At 45.0% G+C, this 20,152-nt stretch overlaps 2 protein-coding genes across 5 annotated transcripts in view; one reads left to right on the top strand and one right to left on the bottom strand.

Annotated features, from left to right (window-relative positions):
- The first annotated feature begins 127 nt into the window (after nucleotides 1-127).
- On the top strand, nucleotides 128-13,488 carry flii (FLII actin remodeling protein). 2 transcript variants are annotated; one of them, XM_058050351.1, is made up of 31 exons: nucleotides 128-261; nucleotides 1,089-1,199; nucleotides 1,667-1,738; nucleotides 1,897-1,977; nucleotides 2,060-2,307; nucleotides 2,408-2,511; nucleotides 2,603-2,778; nucleotides 2,845-3,002; nucleotides 3,105-3,189; nucleotides 3,268-3,415; nucleotides 3,807-3,937; nucleotides 4,009-4,116; nucleotides 4,195-4,299; nucleotides 4,373-4,552; nucleotides 5,417-5,499; nucleotides 5,586-5,660; nucleotides 6,962-7,045; nucleotides 7,148-7,319; nucleotides 7,396-7,503; nucleotides 8,684-8,875; nucleotides 8,954-9,052; nucleotides 9,136-9,225; nucleotides 9,296-9,435; nucleotides 9,506-9,716; nucleotides 9,792-9,946; nucleotides 10,020-10,080; nucleotides 10,163-10,291; nucleotides 10,363-10,469; nucleotides 10,542-10,647; nucleotides 10,894-10,959; nucleotides 11,042-13,486. In XM_058050351.1, exons 1-31 carry the CDS (start codon nucleotides 199-201, stop codon nucleotides 11,174-11,176), a joined length of 3,783 nt encoding a protein of 1,260 aa, XP_057906334.1. In that variant the 5' UTR covers nucleotides 128-198; the 3' UTR covers nucleotides 11,177-13,486. The 2 variants fall into 2 exon arrangements, with proteins under 2 accessions (XP_057906334.1, XP_057906333.1); XM_058050350.1 differs by having other exon boundaries at nucleotides 8,684-9,052; nucleotides 11,042-13,488.
- llgl1 (LLGL scribble cell polarity complex component 1) overlaps nucleotides 12,265-20,152 on the bottom strand; it is a 36,092-nt gene continuing 28,204 nt past the window's right edge. For 2 of the 3 annotated variants that reach the window (XM_058050352.1, XM_058050354.1), the window contains exons 14-25: nucleotides 19,476-19,580; nucleotides 17,890-18,182; nucleotides 17,675-17,825; nucleotides 17,456-17,594; nucleotides 17,066-17,379; nucleotides 16,798-16,989; nucleotides 15,759-15,831; nucleotides 15,557-15,671; nucleotides 15,386-15,450; nucleotides 13,786-13,921; nucleotides 13,618-13,700; nucleotides 12,265-13,312 (exon numbers count right to left, since the gene is read on the bottom strand). In XM_058050352.1, the coding sequence (XP_057906335.1) occupies nucleotides 13,622-13,700; nucleotides 13,786-13,921; nucleotides 15,386-15,450; nucleotides 15,557-15,671; nucleotides 15,759-15,831; nucleotides 16,798-16,989; nucleotides 17,066-17,379; nucleotides 17,456-17,594; nucleotides 17,675-17,825; nucleotides 17,890-18,182; nucleotides 19,476-19,580 (1,662 nt within the window). In that variant the 3' untranslated portion in view covers nucleotides 12,265-13,312; nucleotides 13,618-13,621. The remainder of the gene's footprint in view (nucleotides 13,313-13,617; nucleotides 13,701-13,785; nucleotides 13,922-15,385; nucleotides 15,451-15,556; nucleotides 15,672-15,758; nucleotides 15,832-16,797; nucleotides 16,990-17,065; nucleotides 17,380-17,455; nucleotides 17,595-17,674; nucleotides 17,826-17,889; nucleotides 18,183-19,475; nucleotides 19,581-20,152) is intronic. The other variant, XM_058050353.1, reaches the window with a different exon arrangement.

Genomic DNA, 20,152 nt, shown 5'->3' on the forward strand with positions numbered 1-20,152 from the left:
GACATTAACTGATATTGTGAATTGTAGGCCACCATTGGGTAACGCTGTGCGTTTGTATTTTTTTTAGGCTACGCCCCAAAGCGAAAGGGGGCGCTAATGCACGAAAAACATTGTGTTGCCATCTTTGTAATGAAAAAGAAGAACAATACAACCAAAATAGACTTGAGACAGCGGAGCAGCTGACATCATTTAGCAGAAATGGCTGCCACCGGAGTGCTTCCCTTTATAAGGGGGGTAGACCTCAGTGGGAACGACTTTAAAGTAAGCTTTCTAATATGTATTCGCGTGTGTAGTATGTTTTTATGACTGGTCGCTTGCTCGTAAATCAAATTATCCAGTTAAACTTCAAGAGTCAGTACACTAAATGAATAAAGCCTGAGTCTCGCCACAACACTAGCTTAGCTTAACATTATTAGCTGGGCGTTAGCCAGTTGTCAAGATATTTGACATGAACCAGTACATTCAAATTTGTCTCGGAGTACTAAAATGTTTAACTCTTAAATGCTCTTAACCAACATTCTTTCGCTTTGTGTTTGTTTACATCTTATGGGCACTCCAACTTGAACTGGGTTAAACAAAGTTAGCTCCTAACTTGAGCATCCCATTCGCTTATACTGTACAACAGCAGATTTAAAAGTGAACGAATTGACTGTTTACCAACAATGTATGTATTTATTAAAATGACGGGACGTATGCTTGAACCGACAGTTATTTACAATTTCTAACAACAACATCGCTTCCATGTCCGTCTGTTTGTAAAATTGTAGTTACACAGATACCTGTTGCACATAACTTGTTTGAATCCTATGATATAACCAACAATAGCATACATTTACATTAAATTCAGCAGTGAAGAAAAGATGGCGTTGTTATTCATTGAAATTTTGCTAGATAAATATACCCAAAGTGGGTTATTCTTTAATATCTACTTAAAGTTGCGGTTTTACTTATTTGTCGTCAATTCAGGTAAACAAACATTAGCATACTGTATCTGTCTTTGGTTAAATATCTGTCTCTAAGGGAAGAATGCATTGTCAAGTCATCAATATCACTGTGTTAATTTATAACTATCTTTGGAATCCTTTCAGGGTGGATATTTCCCAGAACATGTCAAATGCATGAGCAGCTTGCGATGGCTCAAACTGAATAGGACCGGGCTGTGTTACCTCCCAGAGGAGCTTTCCTCTCTACAGAAGCTGGTGAGAACTACATTGCTGTTTACTTACTAGGACACCATCTGTTTACAGCATTTGTGTTGTTTTTTTTTTGTCCAGTTTATTTCAGGGAAGTTGGTTCACTCATTGATGTGTGGCTGTTGTGTGTCATGTCCCATTGCATAAAAATGTTCCTCAAAACGCACCACTTTGTGTTTTCATATTGAGTGAACAGATTGTTGCATTTCTTTGTTTAGAGCGAGCGTGGTTAACGTCACTGATAAGATTAACCTCTCCAGCTTTGTGCTCTTTTCTGACATTGTTTACACTTACAACATATGGGTAAACAAGATTAGTCTGTTTTTGTAGCTAGCAGTCGCTGAGTTGCGCAACTGTTTGCGATCACATAATGCCGCTTAAATATGTGAAGTCAAAATCAGAGTGTGGTGATGCATTTTGTCTTTTTTTTTTTTAAAGCAGAAGTCATGAAATGACTTGTTTCTTTCCTGCAGGAGCATCTCTCAGTGAGCCACAACAGCCTGACCACCTTACACGGGGAGCTGTCCAGTTTGCCAAACTTGAGGGTAATTAACGAGCATATGTACACAATGTGTAGCGCAACATGTGAAACTGCAATGGAAATGAAATGAATCCTGATTAAACAGTCACCATCATTTATTGGGTTTTAATACACAGTACAAGTACAAATGGCCTAAATGCGTTGATTTGACCATCTGTGCAGGCTGTGGTTGCACGTGCCAACAACCTGAAAAACTCTGGCGTCCCAGATGACATCTTCCAGCTCGATGACCTGTCTGTGCTGGTACAGCAAAATCTGTCAGAATTCCCACCTCTGTGATTTGAGGACATTTTTTTTTAAGGACTCGCACGTTCTTCTCTTATAGGACCTGAGCTACAACCAGCTGACGGAGATCCCCAGAGACCTCGAGAACAGCAGGAACATGCTGGTGCTCAATCTGAGCCACAACGGCATTGACTCCATCCCCAACCAGCTGTTCATCAACCTGACTGACCTGCTGTATCTGGACCTCAGCGACAACAAGCTGGACAGCCTGCCTCCCCAGATGAGACGCCTGGTCCACTTGCAGACTCTCATCCTGAACAACAACCCACTGATGCATGCCCAGTTGCGGTAAGAAATAGACTTGGAGTAGAAGCAAATACAATGCTCAGTTCTAGTCAGTCTTAATGTAAAATATTACTTTTTGTGTGATTATTACCTGTGTGAGCAGACAGCTGCCAGCCATGGTGGCGCTGCAAACTCTCCACCTGAGGAACACCCAGAGAACGCAGAGCAACATGCCCACAAGCCTGGAGGGTCTCCTGCAGTTAGCAGGTAGCGCATTTAACCATCAAAAACAAAAGTTTGATCCATGCGTGACTACACCATTATTCAGGACTTTTCCTTCTGTGTCGCTCCCCTCCAGATGTCGACTTGTCCTGCAACGACCTGACTCGGGTACCGGAGTGCCTCTATTCACTGGGAAGTTTAAAACGCCTCAACCTGAGTAGTAATCAGATCTCGGAACTGTCGCTCTGCATTGACCAGTGGACTCAACTTGAGACGCTCAACCTGAGCCGCAACCAGCTCACCTCATTGCCTGTAAGGATGACTTAAAAAAAAAAAAATCTTGCAGCTGAAATGACGATTACAAATCTTGTCATCCAGTCGGCCATCTGTAAGCTGTCCAAACTGAAAAAGCTGTACGTGAACTCCAACAAACTGGACTTTGACGGGGTTCCACCTGGCGTGGGCAAACTGTCCAATCTGGCCGAGTTTATGGCCGCCAACAACAACCTGGAACTCATCCCCGAGGGACTCTGTAGGTGGGTAGAAGACATTACGTCGGCACGTTTCCAAAACCACGTCTATCTTAAACCGAGTCTGTGCTTTTTTTTTGTTTTGTTTGGGGGGGCGGGGGGGTGCAGGTGTGGCAAACTTAAGAAGCTCGTGCTGAACAAAAACCGCCTGGTGACACTGCCCGAGGCCATTCATTTCCTGACCGACTTGGAGGTATCGGACGTCAATAGTAGTAGTACAATAGTCAAGTCACCTTTATATACTTCCTATAAAAACGCAATGTCTTTGTAGATACTGGACGTGCGCGAGAACCCCAACCTGGTGATGCCCCCCAAGCCGGTGGACAGAGCAGCCGAGTGGTACAACATCGACTTTTCCCTGCAGAACCAGCTACGCCTGGCCGGGGCCTCGCCCGCCACTGTGGCAGCGGCCGGGGGAGGTGTGTGCTGTCGTTGGCTTTCATTTTGGGGGTGTCACATGATTTAAAACACCACATGATTTCTCCTTTGGAAAAATAATATGGGCGTGAGCCATGGGACAATAAAGAATGACATACGGGAAGAGGGTTTCAGCACCGTTGTTCCATAGAACAACAGCAGGAACAGAGTGAGCCCTCAGTCAGAGTCTCGTTGTCCTGATGGGTGCAGACGGGGCCACAGTATATACACACACAGTGTAACATAGATTACAATATTGTTAAAATCTCGTAGACCCGATCTTGTGTATCGTCTCATGAACCGAGTATCTTGTGACTCCGCTACTTTAATAGCCAGCGCCATCTTGCACTCTCAGCATGTTTCCATGGGGGTTGTCGCTACTTGCATGTGCAGGAGCCAGCCCTAGAGATCCCCTGGCGAGGAAGATGAGGCTGAGGAGGAGAAAGGACTGTTCCCAGGACGATCAGGCCAAGCAAGTGCTGAAGGGCATGAGTGATGTCGCACAGGAGAAGAAGAACCTGGAGGTGAGGAAAGAGTTTTTTCCCCGCCGAATGCTGAGTAAATAAATAAATACCTCGACTTGAACACTCCGTAGGAGAACGGGGATTTGAAATATGGAGATTTAAAGGTACGGCGATGGGATAAGAGTCTGGAGAAGCCGCAACTGGACTACTCTGAGTTCTTCATGGAAGATGCGGGCCAGGTAAATGATCACGACTCCTTGTCTTCCTGTGTTGCAAGACCACATTAAGCACTTCTCCCCCCCCTCTCCGCACCCCAGATACCGGGTGTGAGCGTATGGCAGATCGAGAATTTCGTTCCCATGCAAGTCGATGAAACATTCCACGGAAAGTTTTACGAGGCCGACTGCTACATCGTCCTCAAGGTCAGCCATCATTATCACCGCTATCATTTGTCGCTACTCTGTACTGACCCGGCCTCTCGTCGTCCTTTTGTAGACGTTTTTGGACGACAACGGAGCGCTGACCTGGCAGATCTACTACTGGATCGGCCAGGAAGCCACACTGGACAAAAAGGCCGGCTCCGCCATCCACGCCGTCAACCTCAGGAACTTCCTCGGAGCAGAGTGCCGGACGATAAGGGAGGAGATGGGAGATGAAAGCGAGGAGTTTAGCGCCGTATGTATAAACATCCTCTTGCTGCGTAAAATACGTACGATACGTGTCTCCTTTATTATTTTAGTTCATCTTCAAACAGCTAAAATAATGCATAAGGCTAAAAACAACCAATTACCTAAAAATGTCATCCAATATGATCTCGGGGACGAAGTACATTTGAAACACTTCTATGCTAGGACTACGTTAAAAAGCCATAGCATTTCAGTATGTGGAATCAAACTATGGAATGGATTGAGTAAGGAAATCAAACAATGCACAACGATGAGCCAATTCAAGAAACAATACAAGCAGTTGATGTTTGCTAAATACAAGGATGAAGAGTCTTGAACCAGTTGATATATATATATATATATATATATATATATATATATATATATATATATATATATATATATATATATATATATATATATATATATATATATATATATATATATATATATATATATATATATATATATATCACTATATTGACACTTAATATGGTACACATTATGTCATTGGATGCTCATGTCATCTCGTACTTCGGTACGTGACAAAAAAATAATAATAAAATAAAATTAAGTAAAAAAAATTATTTAAAAAAATTAAAATTATATTAGGAAAGCAGGATGTCAACAAAAACAAATTAAAATAATTAAAAATACAATTAAGTAAAAAAAAATTAAATAAAATTAGAATAAATTAAAATTCTATTAGGAAAGCAGGAAGTGAACAAATGTAACAGTTACTGATTGTAAAAGTACCAGATGGAGGGGTAGGATTTAATAAGCTTTGCTTCTTCCTACTCCTTTTGGACATGTGGAACTGTGAACTGATTATGGGATGTCATTACCATTACCATTCACGGCCTCTCATACGCAGGTCTTTAACAACGAGATCTCCTACATCGAGGGAGGCACCGCCAGTGGATTCTACACCGTGGAGGACACACACTATCCTGTCAGGTAGACTACAGTTTAATTGGCCAAGAATTTGAGTCTCCGTCGGTGCTAAAAAAAAAAAATAATAATAATAATGTGTCTCTAATCAGGCTGTACAGAGTTTATGGCAAGAAAAACATCCGCCTGGAGTCCGTACCCGTGAAGTCCTGCTCCCTCGATCCACGGTGACCCACACACACACACACTCATGGAACTTTCTGGTAATATTCAATGTAACGGAGAAGCATTTCTGGTGGGGAGATCGTCTCTAAGGATGCACTGGTTTGGAGCGGTCAAAGGTATAAGGGGGTGTGTTTAAATCAAAGAACACTGAACGTTGTCCTCTTTTGGAGATTTTATTTATGTTTATGATGTGGTACTGGGGAGACATACATACAAAGACAAATACACAATAAATGATAAGTAACGTAACTCGTATTACACAAACATAATGATGAGCCAAAGGTACGGAATAAGGATCGACCGATACATCGGCCGGACGATATTTGCGTTTTTTCCCCCTTGTAATCGGTATCGGCCGATACGCGCGTGGGTTCGCCGATGTATTTTTCCAAGCTGCCCCGGCGGTAGAGGACCCCGCAACACACGTACTAGTCGCGGTACCCCGCCCCCACTGTTGAATCACAACAAGGGCGGGATTTCAAAAGTAATAGAGTTAGCTTTTCAGCAATATCGGCCAAAGCAAAATCAGCCATCGGCTAAGGGTGATGGAAAAAAATCGGCATCGGCCCCCAAAAAACCATATCGGTCGATCCCTAATACGGAATACACAGAAATCAACAAAGAATCCAAGCAAACATGACGCTCACTAGAACAACAGTTAGTCACAGCTAGCTTAGATACCGATATTAGCACCGAGCCTAACTTGGTGACAAGGGCGCCCGAACAACTCCACAGCTCCCACAACAGAGCCGAAAACTCACCCTCTACGCATCCACGCACGGCATCAACCAAGAAGACTCAGAGATCTATGAATTGTTCAACCGAAAAAAAAAAACGTCCTGCACTGTGGTGCGTTTACTGACCGCTGAACACAGTAGGACAAACGACACTCAAAGCTGAACATTATCAAATGATACAATGCAATGTCTGAGCCGGAGGGTAAAGCTGGATCTATGTTCCCACCCTCACCCAGTTGAGGTGGCTCGGGCATCTAGTCCGGATGCCTCCCGGACCCCTCCCCGGTGAGGTGTTCCGGGCATACCCAGCCGGGAAAAGTCCCCGGGGGCAGACCCAGGACACGCTGGAGGCATTATGTCTCACAGCTGGCCTGGGAACGCTTTGGTGTCCTCCCGGTGGAGCTGGAGGAGGTGGCCGGGGACCGGGGAGTCTGGGCTTCCCTACTAAAGACTGCTGCCCCCGCGACCCGGACCCGGATAAGCGGAGGAAAATGGATGAATGGATGGGTGGACAATGCAATGTAAATTAGGGGCTTTCTAACATTCAATGTCTCACTATTTGGCAGGTACGTGTTCCTGGTGGACACCGGGCTGGAAATCTTTATCTGGAGGGGAGCCAATGCCACGCTGAGTGGGACCACAAAGGCCAGGTAGGAGGGACAATAATCAGCTAACGGATTTTTTGGGAATGAAAAAGAACATAAACATTTTTTTATGTTCCATGGCCGTACATGTTCGCCGTCGCCTTTCAGGTTATTCGCCGAGAAGATCAACAAGAACGAGCGTAAAGGGAAGGCGGAGATCACAACCCTCATGCAGAAGCAGGAGCCTCCCACTTTCTGGGAGATCCTGGGGGGGCAACCGGAGGAGATTAAGAAACACGTCCCGGATGACTTCGCTCCCGTCAGACCCAAACTATACAAAGTAAAGCACATCGTTTTTCCAATCCGGGCGCTCAACACGTTTCTCAATGCTTCCTTGTTTGTTGTCGGGATGTTAGGTGGGTTTGGGTCTGGGCTACCTGGAGCTGCCCCAGATCAACTACAAGCTGTCCGTGGAGCACAAAGACCACAAGATCAAACTGGACACCATGCCGGAGCTCAGACTGGTATGTTAGTCCGAGTCCAGTAAGGATCAGAACTAATCATTCATTCATTTTCTACCGCTTATCCTCACGAGGGTCACGGGGGGGTGCTGGAGCCTATCCCAGCTGTCTTCGGGGCGGGAGGCGGGGTACACCCTGGACTGGCGGCCAGCCAATCACAGGGCACATATAGACAAACAACCATTCACACTCACATTCATACCTATGGACAATTTGGAGTCGCTAATTAACCTAGCATGTTTTTGGAATGTGGGAGGAAACCGGAGTACCCGGAGAAAAAACCCACGCATGCAAACTCCACACAGAGATGACCGAGGGTGGGGAAAGACAAAATAAGAAGCCAAAAAGTTACCACTTCCACACAAAATAGGAGGAGAACTCATTAATTCATTTTCTACCGCTTATCCTCACGAGGGTCACGGGGGGGTGCTGGAGCCTATCCCAGCTGTCTTCGGGGCGGGAGGCGGGGTACACCCTGGACTGGCGGCCAGCCAATCACAGGGCACATATAGACAAACAACCATTCACACTCACATTCATACCAATGGACAATTTGGAGTCGCTAATTAAACCTAGCATGTTTTTGGAATGTGGGAGGAAACCGGAGTACCCGGAGAAAACCCACGCATGCACGGGGAGAACATGCAAACTCCACACAGAGATGACCGAGGGTGGGGAAAGACAAAATAAGAAGCCAAAAAGTTACCACTTCCACACAAAATAGGAGGAGAACTCATTCATTCATTCATTCATTTTCTACTGCTTATCCTCACAAGGGTTGCTGGAGCCTATCCCAGCTGTCTTGGGGCAAGAGGCGGGGTACACCCTGGACTGGTGGCCAGCCAATCACAGGGCACATATAGACAAACAACCATTCACACTCACATTCATACCTATGGACAATTTGGAGTCGCTAATTAGCCTAGCATGTTTTTGGAATGTGGGAGGAAACCGGAGTACCCGGAGAAAAGAACATGCAAACTCCACACAGAGATGGCCGAGGGTGGAATTGAACCCGGGTCTCCTAGCTGTGAGGTCTGCGCGCTAACCACTCGTCCGCCGTGCAGCCCAGAACTAATCACTCAAGTCAAAAAGCGCTTTTCAGAACCACCAAAACGTTCCTCTTCCATGTGACCTACTTCCGTCATTCCGACTCTCATCACTTCCTGCTTTTCATCGTCAGCTGCAGTCGCTGCTGGACACCAAGTGCGTGTACATCCTAGACTGCTGGTCCGACGTCTTCATCTGGATCGGGAGGAAGTCTCCCCGGCTAGTCCGAGCCGCCGCTTTAAAACTGGGCCAGGAGATCTGCTCCATGCTGCACCGCCCCAAACACGCATGCGTCACCCGGAACCTGGAGGGCACCGAATGCCAGGTGAGACACGGCAACACGGCATCGCCGGTTGAAGACTCCACTCAGGTTCCTCAGGTTCCTCCTCCTCCTCTGCGTCAGGTCTTTAAGTCCAAGTTCAAGAACTGGGACGACGTGCTCAAGGTGGACTACACCAGAGCGGCAGAGACGGTCCAGCAGAACGACAACCTCCAAGGCAAGGTGGGTTTGTCCGCACACGTCGATATCGCCCACGCCACCCACGTGGGGAGATGTTCCTCCTCACCCGGTCTTCTTGGGCGCAGGTGAAAAAGGACGCGGAGCAGAAAGACCAGATGAAAGCGGACCTCACCGCGCTCTTCCTTCCCAGGCAGCCGCCCATGCCGCTCACCGAGGTAAGATCTCACACTCACACACATTGAGGAGGCTCCTCTGATGTTCCTTGCTTATGTTCTGCCCGTCCAGGCTGAGCAGCTGATGGAGGAGTGGAACGAAGACCTGGACGGCATGGAAGGATTCGTTCTGGAGGGGAAGAAGTTTGCTCGTCTTCCAGAGGAGGAGTTCGGCCACTTCTTCACCCAGGACTGCTACGTGTTCCTCTGCAGGTACGGAACGCGTCCAGTGAAGCGGCTCAAAAAGCGGAAAAAAAAAAACCATCTCGCCACCTTTGGGCAGGTACTGGGTGCCCGTGGAGTACGAGGACGAGCAGGAGAAGAAAGCGGGCGAGGGCAAGGAGGGCGAGGACGAGGAGGACAAGCAGCCCGAGGAGGACTTCCAGTGCGTGGTCTACTTCTGGCAGGGGCGGCAGGCCTCCAACATGGGCTGGCTCACCTTCACCTTCTCCTTGCAGAAGAAGTTTGAGAGCCTTTTCCCCGGAAAACTGAAGGTACCGGAACTATCCCGTGAAACACCCCCCCCCCCCCACCTCCTCGTCTCCGTGGGTGACCGCGTTGTCCTCCAGGTGGTGCGTATGACCCAGCAGCAGGAGGACCTCAAGTTCCTGTCCCACTTCAAGAGGAAGTTCATCACCCACAAAGGGAAGCGGAAACAGAAGACCGACTCGGCCCAGCCGTCGCTCTACCACATCCGCACCAACGGCAGCGCCCTCTGCACCAGGTAGCCGAACGCCGCGGCGGCGTCCCCGTGTTCCCGTCGCGCCTGACGCTGACTCCCGTCTCTCTCCCGCTAGGACCATCCAGATCGGAACGGACTCGGGAAATCTCAACTCGGAGTTCTGCTTCATCCTCAAAGTTGGTATCGCCCGCTTCGCCCAAAGCAAACATCCGACCCCATCGGTCTCGAACACCGACGCCTGGCTTGTGGTCCCCGCAGGTCCCGTTCGAGAGCACGGACAATCAGGGAATCGTGTACACTTGGGTGGGCCGCGCCGCCGACCCCGACGAGGCCAAGCTAGCCGAGGACGTCATGAACAGCATGTTTGACGACACCTACAGCAAGCAGGTACGTCCGCACGCCGGGTTCTACCACTCGCCTGGGGTAGGGACCGTGGGTTGACTCTGCCCCCCCCCCAGGTCATCAACGAGGGGGAGGAGCCAGAGAACTTTTTCTGGGTTGGCATCGGAGCTCAGAAGGAATACGACGAAGACGCCGACTACATGAAATACGCTCGACTCTTCAGGCGAGTGTCGTCCCGCCGGTCTTGTCATATTCGGTTCTCCGACCGCTCACCCCGCCCCCCTTCGACTCTCAGGTGCTCCAATGAGAAAGGTTACTTCTCCGTCTCGGAGAAGTGCTCGGACTTCTGCCAGGACGACTTGGCCGACGACGACATCATGTTGTTGGACAACGGCAAAGAGGTAGCAGTTAGCCAAAAATATTCTACACTTTGTGGTTTATTGTAGTATTCTAAACTGTAACAATAGCAATAGCCACAGAAACAGGAAGTGGAAAAGGAACAATTCCCCCAGTGCCAACACGTATGAGTCCATATAGTGTCTACTATTAGGTAATAGGAGCGTAAAAGGTGGATATAGGGCTGTTATTTCATATCTAGAGAGCTCTAATGTTGGTTAACAAACCTTGTACCCGTCCGTCATCCTCAGGTGTACATGTGGGTCGGTACTCAGACGAGTCAGGTGGAGATCAAACTGAGCCTCAAAGCCTGCCAGGTCTGGAAGAGATACACCCAGCCCGCGCGGTTTCTCGGCATCGAACACACTAACCCGACTCTTCTTCCTTTTACCCAAAAAGGTTTACATCCAGCACATGCGCTCCAAAGACACCCAGCAGCCCAGGAAACTGCGACTGGTACGCAAGGGCAACGAGCCGCACTGCTTCACGCGCTGCTTCCACGCCTGGGGGGCCTTCAAGACGCCGCCCTCGTAGACCGCCCCTCCATTAAGATGAATGCCGCGACAGAATGTTATGATAAAAGAGCTATATTGTGTCAAAGAGGCCATTCCTCCAAATGCTGTAAATGCTCAGTGACATTTTGCACATCATCTGAAGCAAAGTCTGAATTTTTGGTTTTTCCCGCCATACTTGATGCTTCATACAGTACACCCACCTAATGATGCCCCCGCCGCCGCCGCCCCCCCGCAAGCCAGACCCATCCGTCACGTAGAGACGCTTTAGTCAGCACTTCCACAAGGTGAAAGGTCAATCATTGCCAACCTGGGAGATAAACTTCTCGTCGCTTTTTAGTCCACCACCGCGCTCTAACATCTTACAGGTCCACGTCTTTCTGAAGGGGAACAAAAAATATATATTTTAATGGGAGATCATATCAAGATACATATCTACGTTCAAGTACCACAGTTGGTCATGTCGTGATGGCGTCTGAGCATGAGCTATATTTTCTTATTTTTTTTCCTGTTAAGGAGCGTTTGAGAACATCACCCCCCCCCCACACCCCCCTCCACCCCACACTACACTCATAAGTACGTGTGATCCCGACGCCACCCGCAGATGCTTTATTTATGTATTTTATATTAAAGAGAAATAATAAGTCTCCACACATCACTGTTGAGTGTTCATATATTGTTTGTGGATGAGATGCTAGATTTCTGTAGTGATGTGTGGTCAGGTGAAACATAGCAACAGGACCACCATGGGGGGGGGGGGGGTTCGGACAGTTTCAAGGGCCCGCAAATCTCGTCTTTTTTTGGCAGTAAAAGTTGAGCCACGTGTTGTAAACAGACAATAAAGTTTACTATAGGGGTGTTATTTCATGTCTACAGGGCTCTAATAATGGCAAGAATCACATTTAGATCAACATACTGGTTTTCTATGCTCCAAAATATAAAAATTAAAAAAATAAAAATTTATTTATATTTAATCCTACTTTAGTTCATCTATCACGCTCAGGTCCGGAACTAATTACCCTAAAAAAATAATAATAATAAAAAAAAAAAATGAAGGACTCTACTTCATACCCAAATAAGCAATGATAAAATATATAAAACTATGCCACATAGAGAGTACATCATTTTTATTAACATTCACAATCCATCCGCTGAAATTGCTAAATGACTCTTAAAATACTAACCACAAAAGTCAATGACAAAAAAAAAAGTCAATTATTCATCTTAAGTGTGGAATTAAAACCTGCGGCGGCTGTAACAAGGAAAATTTAATGTTAATGACTCGCGCCAATAAAAAAAAAAAAAAAACACAAATTCTACCCGTTGAGCTAGATAAGTTAGTCGTGAGGTCCCTTTTTTAAGCTTGTACGCCTTTTCGTTATGTGATTAAAAAAAAAAGATGCTCTGGAAGCTTTTTTTTTTTTAAAGTTCTAAAGCGAACACGTGACTCGTCATATGTTAACCTACATAAAGACACCGTATGTATACACACATTTTTACACAGTAAAAACAAAAAGAAAGATTGCTGAATCAAGCTCTGCAATGCACCAGCTAGAATGCAAAGACGTCTCACGGGTGCATTTCTCACACACACACACACACACACACACACACACTTTGCGTTCAAGCCAACTTACTCGTCACGCTTCCCTGGTAGCCACAAAAAAAAGACCTCTGGAGGACACCTTGGCGAGGAACTCTATAAAACAACAATACAGTACAGACACTGCAGTTTGTATGTTGAGTCCCAACCACCGCAGCACCCCCTTGTGGCCCCACCTGCGTCCTACAACCTTCACTGTGCCATTCAAAAACATGCCCACGTGTCCATCTTTACAATAACAATTTAAAAAAAAAAAAAAAAAAACCTTCATAAGCCATCGACCGTCTACGGTAAAGCCAACAATGCCTCCTCTTTAAGCAGCGTTGCAGGACAATCCATCACCTCCACTAAAGTGTCAAAACTTCTCCGGAATGAAAAAAAAAAATGGCGTCATTAAAGATTCTATGTTAAGACAAGGATGAGAGTGAAAAGTGGTTCAAACACAAACTCTTCCAAGTTAGCTGTGGTACCAAGCAAAGTCCTCCCACTCTGGGTGGGCTTCACAGTGGGCTTGATGACATTTGTGGTCCAGCACGGATATCAAGTCCATCTAATCTGGAAAACATTGAAAAAGTCGAATTAGCAAAAATTAAATTGTGCTTGGAATGTATTGAATGTATGAGAGATTACTAATTGTGGCTGTAATACCAGCTTGTACCGCTAGAGGGAGCCATAATACTACAATTCAAATTGGACTTTTTACTGATGTTGCAACAGTAGAACATGGAAGCCCGTTTTAGTCATGGAAGAATAAAAATGTTCCAACTTATTTCTGGGATAAAGTCCTAATTATGAGATATGAAAGTCATAATTATAAGATAAAATTAAAAAAATTTATGCATTGCATAATTTGCGCCCACCTGTTCAGTTGATGAGGATGCCGGCCGGGCGTTCATCCTCCTCTTGAATGTTCTTCAGGTTGTTCTCCTCCTCGTCCACGGTGCTGCATGCACAGCCGTCAATCACACTCACGTCAGCTTCAGCACCCACACCAGCAAAGCGGGACGACACGATGGTGGCAAACCTACGTGAGGAAGTCTCGGACGTCCTCCACGGTGAGCTCTCCCGTGGAGTCCAGGGTGAGGTCGGCGCAGCTGAGGGGGGAGTCCAAGGGCGTGTCGAGGACGGGGGAGGACAAGGAGCCGGGCGGCTCGTCTGTTCGTCCTGAGGGAGGAGTCAGAGAGTTTTTTTAAATTCTTAAAAAAAAAAAAAAAAACTAAAAAAAATTCTTAAATAATAATATTGGGAAAAAGTTTGTCATAATATTACAAGAATATAAGAAAAATGTATAATAAAACAAAGTTTTTTTAAAAAGATACATTATACCTCATCATTATTATTATTATACGTAGTTTTTAATGTGGGGAAAAATATTATAGACATAATAATAAAAATAAATAAATTACATTTGGGAGAAAAATAGCAATTTAACAAAGTTTTTTTAATAAAAAAAAAATCTAAAAAAATACTTAAATAATAATATCAGGAAAAAGTTTGTCATAATATTACAAGAATATAAGAAAAATATATAATAAAACAAAGTTTAAAAAAAAGATACATTTATACCTCATTATTATTATTATTATTATTATTATAGTTTTTAATGTGGGGAAAAAAGATTATAGACATAAATATTATAAATAAATAAATTATATTTGGGGCGAAAAAAGTAGTAATTTAACAATGTTTTTTTAATTCTTAAAAAAATATATTAAAAAAAATCTTAAATAATAATATTGGGAAAAAGTTTGTCATAATATTACAAGAATATAAGAAAAATATATAATAAAACAAAGTTTAAAAAAAAGATACATTTATACCTCATTATTATTATAGTTTTTAATGTGGGGAAAAAATATTATAGACATAGCAAATATTATAAATAAATAAATTACATTTGGGGGAAAAAAATAGTAATTTAAAAGTTTTTTTTAATTAAAAAAAATATTTTTAAAAAAATTCTTAAATAATAATATTGGGAAAAAGTTTGTCATAATATTACAAGAATATAATATATAATAAAACAAAGTTTAAAAAAAAAGATACATTATACCTCATCATTATTATTATTATTATACGTAGTTTTTAATGTGGGGAAAAAAGATTATAGACATAACAAATATTATAAATAAATAAATTACATTTGGGAGAAAAAAGTAGTAATTTAAAAGTTTTTTAATTCTTAAAAAAATATTCAAAAAAATTATTAAATAATAATATTGGGAATAGAAAAAAATATAATAATAAAACAAAGTTTAAAAAAGATAAATTCATACATTATTATTATTATTATTATTCTAGTTTTGAATGAAATAATAAAAAAGATAAGGCATTGTATGAATATGAATGCTAGTGTGTTCGTTGTGGACTAAACAAAGGTTTTGTGTGTAGTCCAAAATCAACAAACAACAATGCTGGCCTCCACTTCCTTGTGGGGTGGATGGGTGGAGTGGGGGCAAATTGGGCATACTGAATGGTTACTGTGGAGACCTGGGGGGGGGGGGGGGGGGGGGGGGGGGGGGGGACCCCTGCTTGGATGGAGCTTAAGTGAGGGACAGCAATGGAGAGAGAAAGGAAAGCAAGGCTGTGTGTGTGTGTGTGTGTGTGTGTGTGTGTGTGTGTACCCACCCTCAGCTTGTCCTATCTGGTTCTTATGGGTTCCGTTGGCTTGTGGCAGCATGGCGGTGCCATCGCTAAGGACACAAATACACACTTTAACTGTGCTGATACTCAAGTGAAATATAATAATAATAATAATAATAAAAATAATAATAATAACAACCGGTGTGTGCGTGTTACCTGGCCATGGTGGCCTCCAAGAGTCTCTGCAGTGCAACGGAGCAAAGAGGTTCCGTGAGAACCTTGGCCGACAAGGAGAACCTCTCGTACTCTGAAGGGGAGATGAGGTAGAACCCTGCATGTGTACACACACACACACACACACACACAATGAAGACACAAAAACCCGTGATGCTACGACATCCGCCATTTTGCTCCTCACCTTGTCCGTTCCTGGTGAAGACGCAGGATGCGATGCCGCTGATGTCCTCCTTACGGATGCAGTCGTAGCGAACCTGGAAGGACGCAAGGTTAAGGCCTCCATTTAAATAACCACCGGGTGTCCTTTAGGAAATAATAGCAGGGTTTCTAATGCAAACAGCTGTGGCTGTAGGCAACCTCCTGTAGGCAACCTCCCCTCTTTTGGAGCCTGCGAAAGGCTCCGGTTAAGGCCTCCATTCAAATAACCATGGGGTGTCCTTTAGGAAATAACAACAGGGCTTCTAACAAAAACAGCTGCGGCTGTAGGCAACCTCCCCTCTTTTGGAGCCTGTGAAAGGCTCCGGTTAAGGCCTCCATTCATTTAACCACCGGGTGTCCTTTAGGAAATAACAGCAGGGTTTCTAATGAAAACAGCCGCGGCTGTAGGCAACCTCCTGTAGGCAACCTCCCCTCTTTTGGAGCCTGCGAAAGGCTCCGGTTAAGGCCTCCATTCAAATAAGCATGGGGTGTCCTTTAGGAAATAACAACAGGGCTTCTAATGAAAACAGCTGCGGCTGTAGGCAACCTCCCATCTTTTGGAGCCTGCGAAAGGCTCCGGTTAAGGCCTCCATTCATTTAACCACGGGGTGTCTTGTAGGAAATAACAGCAGGGTTTCTAATGAAAACAGCCGCGGCTGTAGGCAACCTCCTGTAGGCAACCTCCCCTCTTTTGGAGCCTGCGAAAGGCTCCAGTTAAGGCCTCCATTCATTTAACCATCGGGTGTCCTTTAGGAAATAACAGCAGGGCTTCTAATGAAAACAGCTGTGGCTGTAGGCAACCTCCTGATGTTTTTTTTTTTTTATCATCATGAGTGGACCGCATCCAAAAGCTTTATCTAGTGGTTTGTATCATAGGTTTCAATAAGAGAGACAGATATCTTTTTTTTTTTCAGACGCTTTCTCATGCACTCCTGATCATTACCCATAAGTTGTTATACATATAATGGCTTTTGGTATTTTCTTTGCGTTTCAGTCCATGAGAACATTCCCTGGGACCCCACCTGAGGGCGGAGTCCGGGTACGTTGAAGAGGTGCATGTCGCCCATGTTGGTCAGACACACCAGCGTGTGCTCGCTGTAGTCCTCCTGAGCCGTGGAACCGAAGACCGCCAGGGCCACCTTCCTCACCCGACAGCCCTCGTGAGCCGTCAGCTTGAACTTGGTCTTGGCGCTCACCTTGGGGAGAGAGAACACCTGAGAAGAGAGACCGCCTCCGGGGTTAGGCGCGGGGCCAGAGACTTGAGCGGACGCGGGCGTTTAGGTACCCCACCTTGAGTTGTTCCTCGGAGGCGATGAGCACGGAATGAGCGTTGGACATATCCGGAGCGATGGCGAGGTCCTGTGAGGCTTCGTAAGGATCCGGTAAGGGTTTGGCGCGCCCGTCCAGCACGCAGATGGACACCACGGGAGCTCGGTGCATCAGTTGGATCTCTTTGCCCAACACGGCTTCCACGCACGCCGCGTTCTCGCCGCCGACCCCCCGCTCAGGACCACGGCCAGAGCCCACGCCGGGTACCTCCAGGGCGTAGGCGTAGACGCTGCCCGAGTTAGTCCCCGCCCACAACGTGGGTCCGTGGTGTGTGCCTGGAACGGGGATGCAAAAACACGACTATCACGTTACAAACTTTTTATCGTCATTTCGAAGTGTCATTGAACGCACCGTCGCGTAGGAAAGTGTCGGCAAAGCAGAGGCAGCGAACGACTCCCGATAAGGAGTCGTCCGCCGACCGGGGTTCGATCCTTCGCTGGATTGGAGCCACTTCCTCCTGCTCCGCTAAGGCAGCGTTGGCCTCCTGGACCTTGACAGTTAGCACACAAACGTCAACTCGACACAAACGTTCATGCTAACGGTGGGGGGCGTGGTCTTTCGGGGACACACCTTGCTGGTGGGCGTGGTGATCGGGCGCTTCTTCCCAGATACTCGGCTCTTCCGGATGCGTCTGAAGCTCTGCCGTAAGGATTTTTTTAAGGATTTGACCCTGGATAGGGGGCCCTCCATAGCCAAGGAGTCATTAGGGTGCAGGGTACACCTGAAGGGGACCACGTAGGAAACGACTTAGCTTACATAGCGTCCGTGTTAGCGTCATAACATACCTAGCTAAGACTGCACTTCTTCTGTGGTAGTCGAAGAGGCCAAAGCCGTGGCTGGTCCCGAAGGCGATGAGGTTCCATTCGGCGTGCAGCGTCACGGCCGTGACCGACGCGGGCGGCATGCATTGCACCAGCACCTGAGGTTGGAAACCCGGCGGGAAGGGGGCGGGTTTGAGGCGAGGCTCCAGCCGGTCGTGGCCCTTCCACGTGAAGCCCTCCCTGTCCTGGAGCAGATCCACCACGGACACGTCCACCGTGTGGTCCGAGGGGTCGTCGTTGAGACCCAGCACGATCACCTGGGGGGGGGGGGGCCAGTTCCAGGCTTTAGTCATAGCCCAAAAATAATACGTTGTATCCACTCATCATCCGATACCTAATCAATTAAAAGGCATCAATATAAACGACGGCTAGAAGAGCCCACCCCGTGTACACTTCACTGTCATTTACCATTTTCTTTTTTTTTTTTTTGGGGGGGGGGGGGGTGATTTTGAAAGAAAAAAATAGATAAGGGCTGTGTTCGAAACCGCATACTAACTACTACATAGTACTTCCACGCCCATACTATCCACACTACATCCCATAATCGGTTCCCAGTTCCACGTGTCCAAAAGGAGTAGGAAGAAGCAAAGCTTATTAAATCCTACCCCTCCATCTGGTACTTTTACAATCAGTAACTGTTACATTTGTTCACTTCCTGCTTTCCTAATATAATTTTTATTTATTTTAATAAGTTTTTTTTACTTAATTTTATTAATTTTTATTTTTGTTCACTTCCTGTTTTCAAAATATAATTTAAGTTATTTTTTATTTATTTTTATAAATTTTTATTTTATTTTTTGGATAAATGTTTTTGAATTATTTGATATGAGCATCCAATGACATAATGGGTACCATAGTAACCGTCAATATAGTGATATATATATAGCACATCATGACTTGGCTCTAAACTCTTTAAATATCACTTTATTGACTTTTTTTTTTTTTTTAAATCAGGCAAAAAAGTGGCCGTTTAGATCGCGAGTGTGCCATTTATTTGTCCAAATACCAACTGTTTACAATTTCGTTCGGACGAATTCGACAAAATTTGAGCAATGCACTTTTGGTTATATTCACAAAATAAAACACTCCCTTAATTTTCTCATACAAAAAAAAAACTGTGATAAATCACTGCTTTTACTTTGAAAACAAGGAAGCAAACCAAGTCGCAATATATACCCAGGATGCAACGCAATATAATTTGGGTAATTTGAGTATTAAGCAGACGATACATACTCAGCATACTGCAAGTGTAGACACACTGCATACTCAAAGAGTTAGTATAACTAGTAGGTAAGTATGCGGTTTCAAACACAACCAAGGACTCATACTGATATCAGCATCCGATTGATGACATGGGTTATTATTGGATATTGATCAAAAGGCAATATCCAGCATGGGAAAAAAAATAAAAATAAAAATAAAAATAAAAATAAAAATAAAAATAAAAATAAAAATAAAAATAAAAATAAAAATAAAAATAAAAATAAAAATAAAAATAAAAATAAAAAATGTATCATGTGAAACTAAACTTCAGGTTTGTGCATCTTTACCTGCCCCGCCGTCCCTGCCACCACCAACTTGTTGCTGTACTTGCACATGCTGATCTTCTGGATGCCCAGTCGGGGGTCATCACTGTAGGGGTCGAAACAGCCAACCTATGAACATACACATAGACTTTCTTTATTGTCGTTGCACAATAACACAGCAGTGAAATTGCCAACCAAATGCCGTTGCCTGGCTCCCGTATAATAATAAATAATAATAATAATAATAATAATGTGGAGAATAAATAGATGACATCAAATATGAACAATGTACAGCGTAAACAGTCATTTGTACAAATAATTTAAATAATTTAGAATAAATAATGGGCGGCACGGTGGTCTAGGGGTTAGCGCGCAGACCTCACAGCTAGGAGACCAGGGTTCAATTCCACCCTCGGGCATCTCTGTGTGGAGTTTGCACAGCTCGACAGCTGGGATAGGCTCCAGCACCCCCGCGACCCTTGTGAGGATAAGCAGTAGAAAATGAATGAATGAATGAGTTCTCCTCCTATTTTGTGTGGAAGTGGTAACTTTTTGGCTTCTTATTTTGTCTTTCCCAACCCTGAGTCATCTCTGTGTGGAGTTTGCATGTTCCCCCCGTGCATGCGTGGGTTTTCTCCGGGTTACTCCGGTTTCCTCCCACATTTTCCAAAAACATGCTAGGTTAATTAGCGACTCCAAAT

Source organism: Doryrhamphus excisus, chromosome 15 (assembly GCF_030265055.1).
Source record: "Doryrhamphus excisus isolate RoL2022-K1 chromosome 15, RoL_Dexc_1.0, whole genome shotgun sequence".
Taxonomy (NCBI): Eukaryota; Metazoa; Chordata; class Actinopteri; order Syngnathiformes; family Syngnathidae; genus Doryrhamphus; species Doryrhamphus excisus.

Coding starts and splice junctions, on each gene's coding strand:
- flii (XM_058050350.1), top strand. CDS start 199: ATGGCTGCCACCGGAGTGCTTCCCTTTATAAGGGGGGTAGACCTCAGT. Junction 2,308..2,407: donor CTGATGCATGCCCAGTTGCG/GTAAGAAATAGA, acceptor CTGTGTGAGCAG/ACAGCTGCCAGCCATGGTGG. Junction 3,190..3,267: donor ATTTCCTGACCGACTTGGAG/GTATCGGACGTC, acceptor ATGTCTTTGTAG/ATACTGGACGTGCGCGAGAA.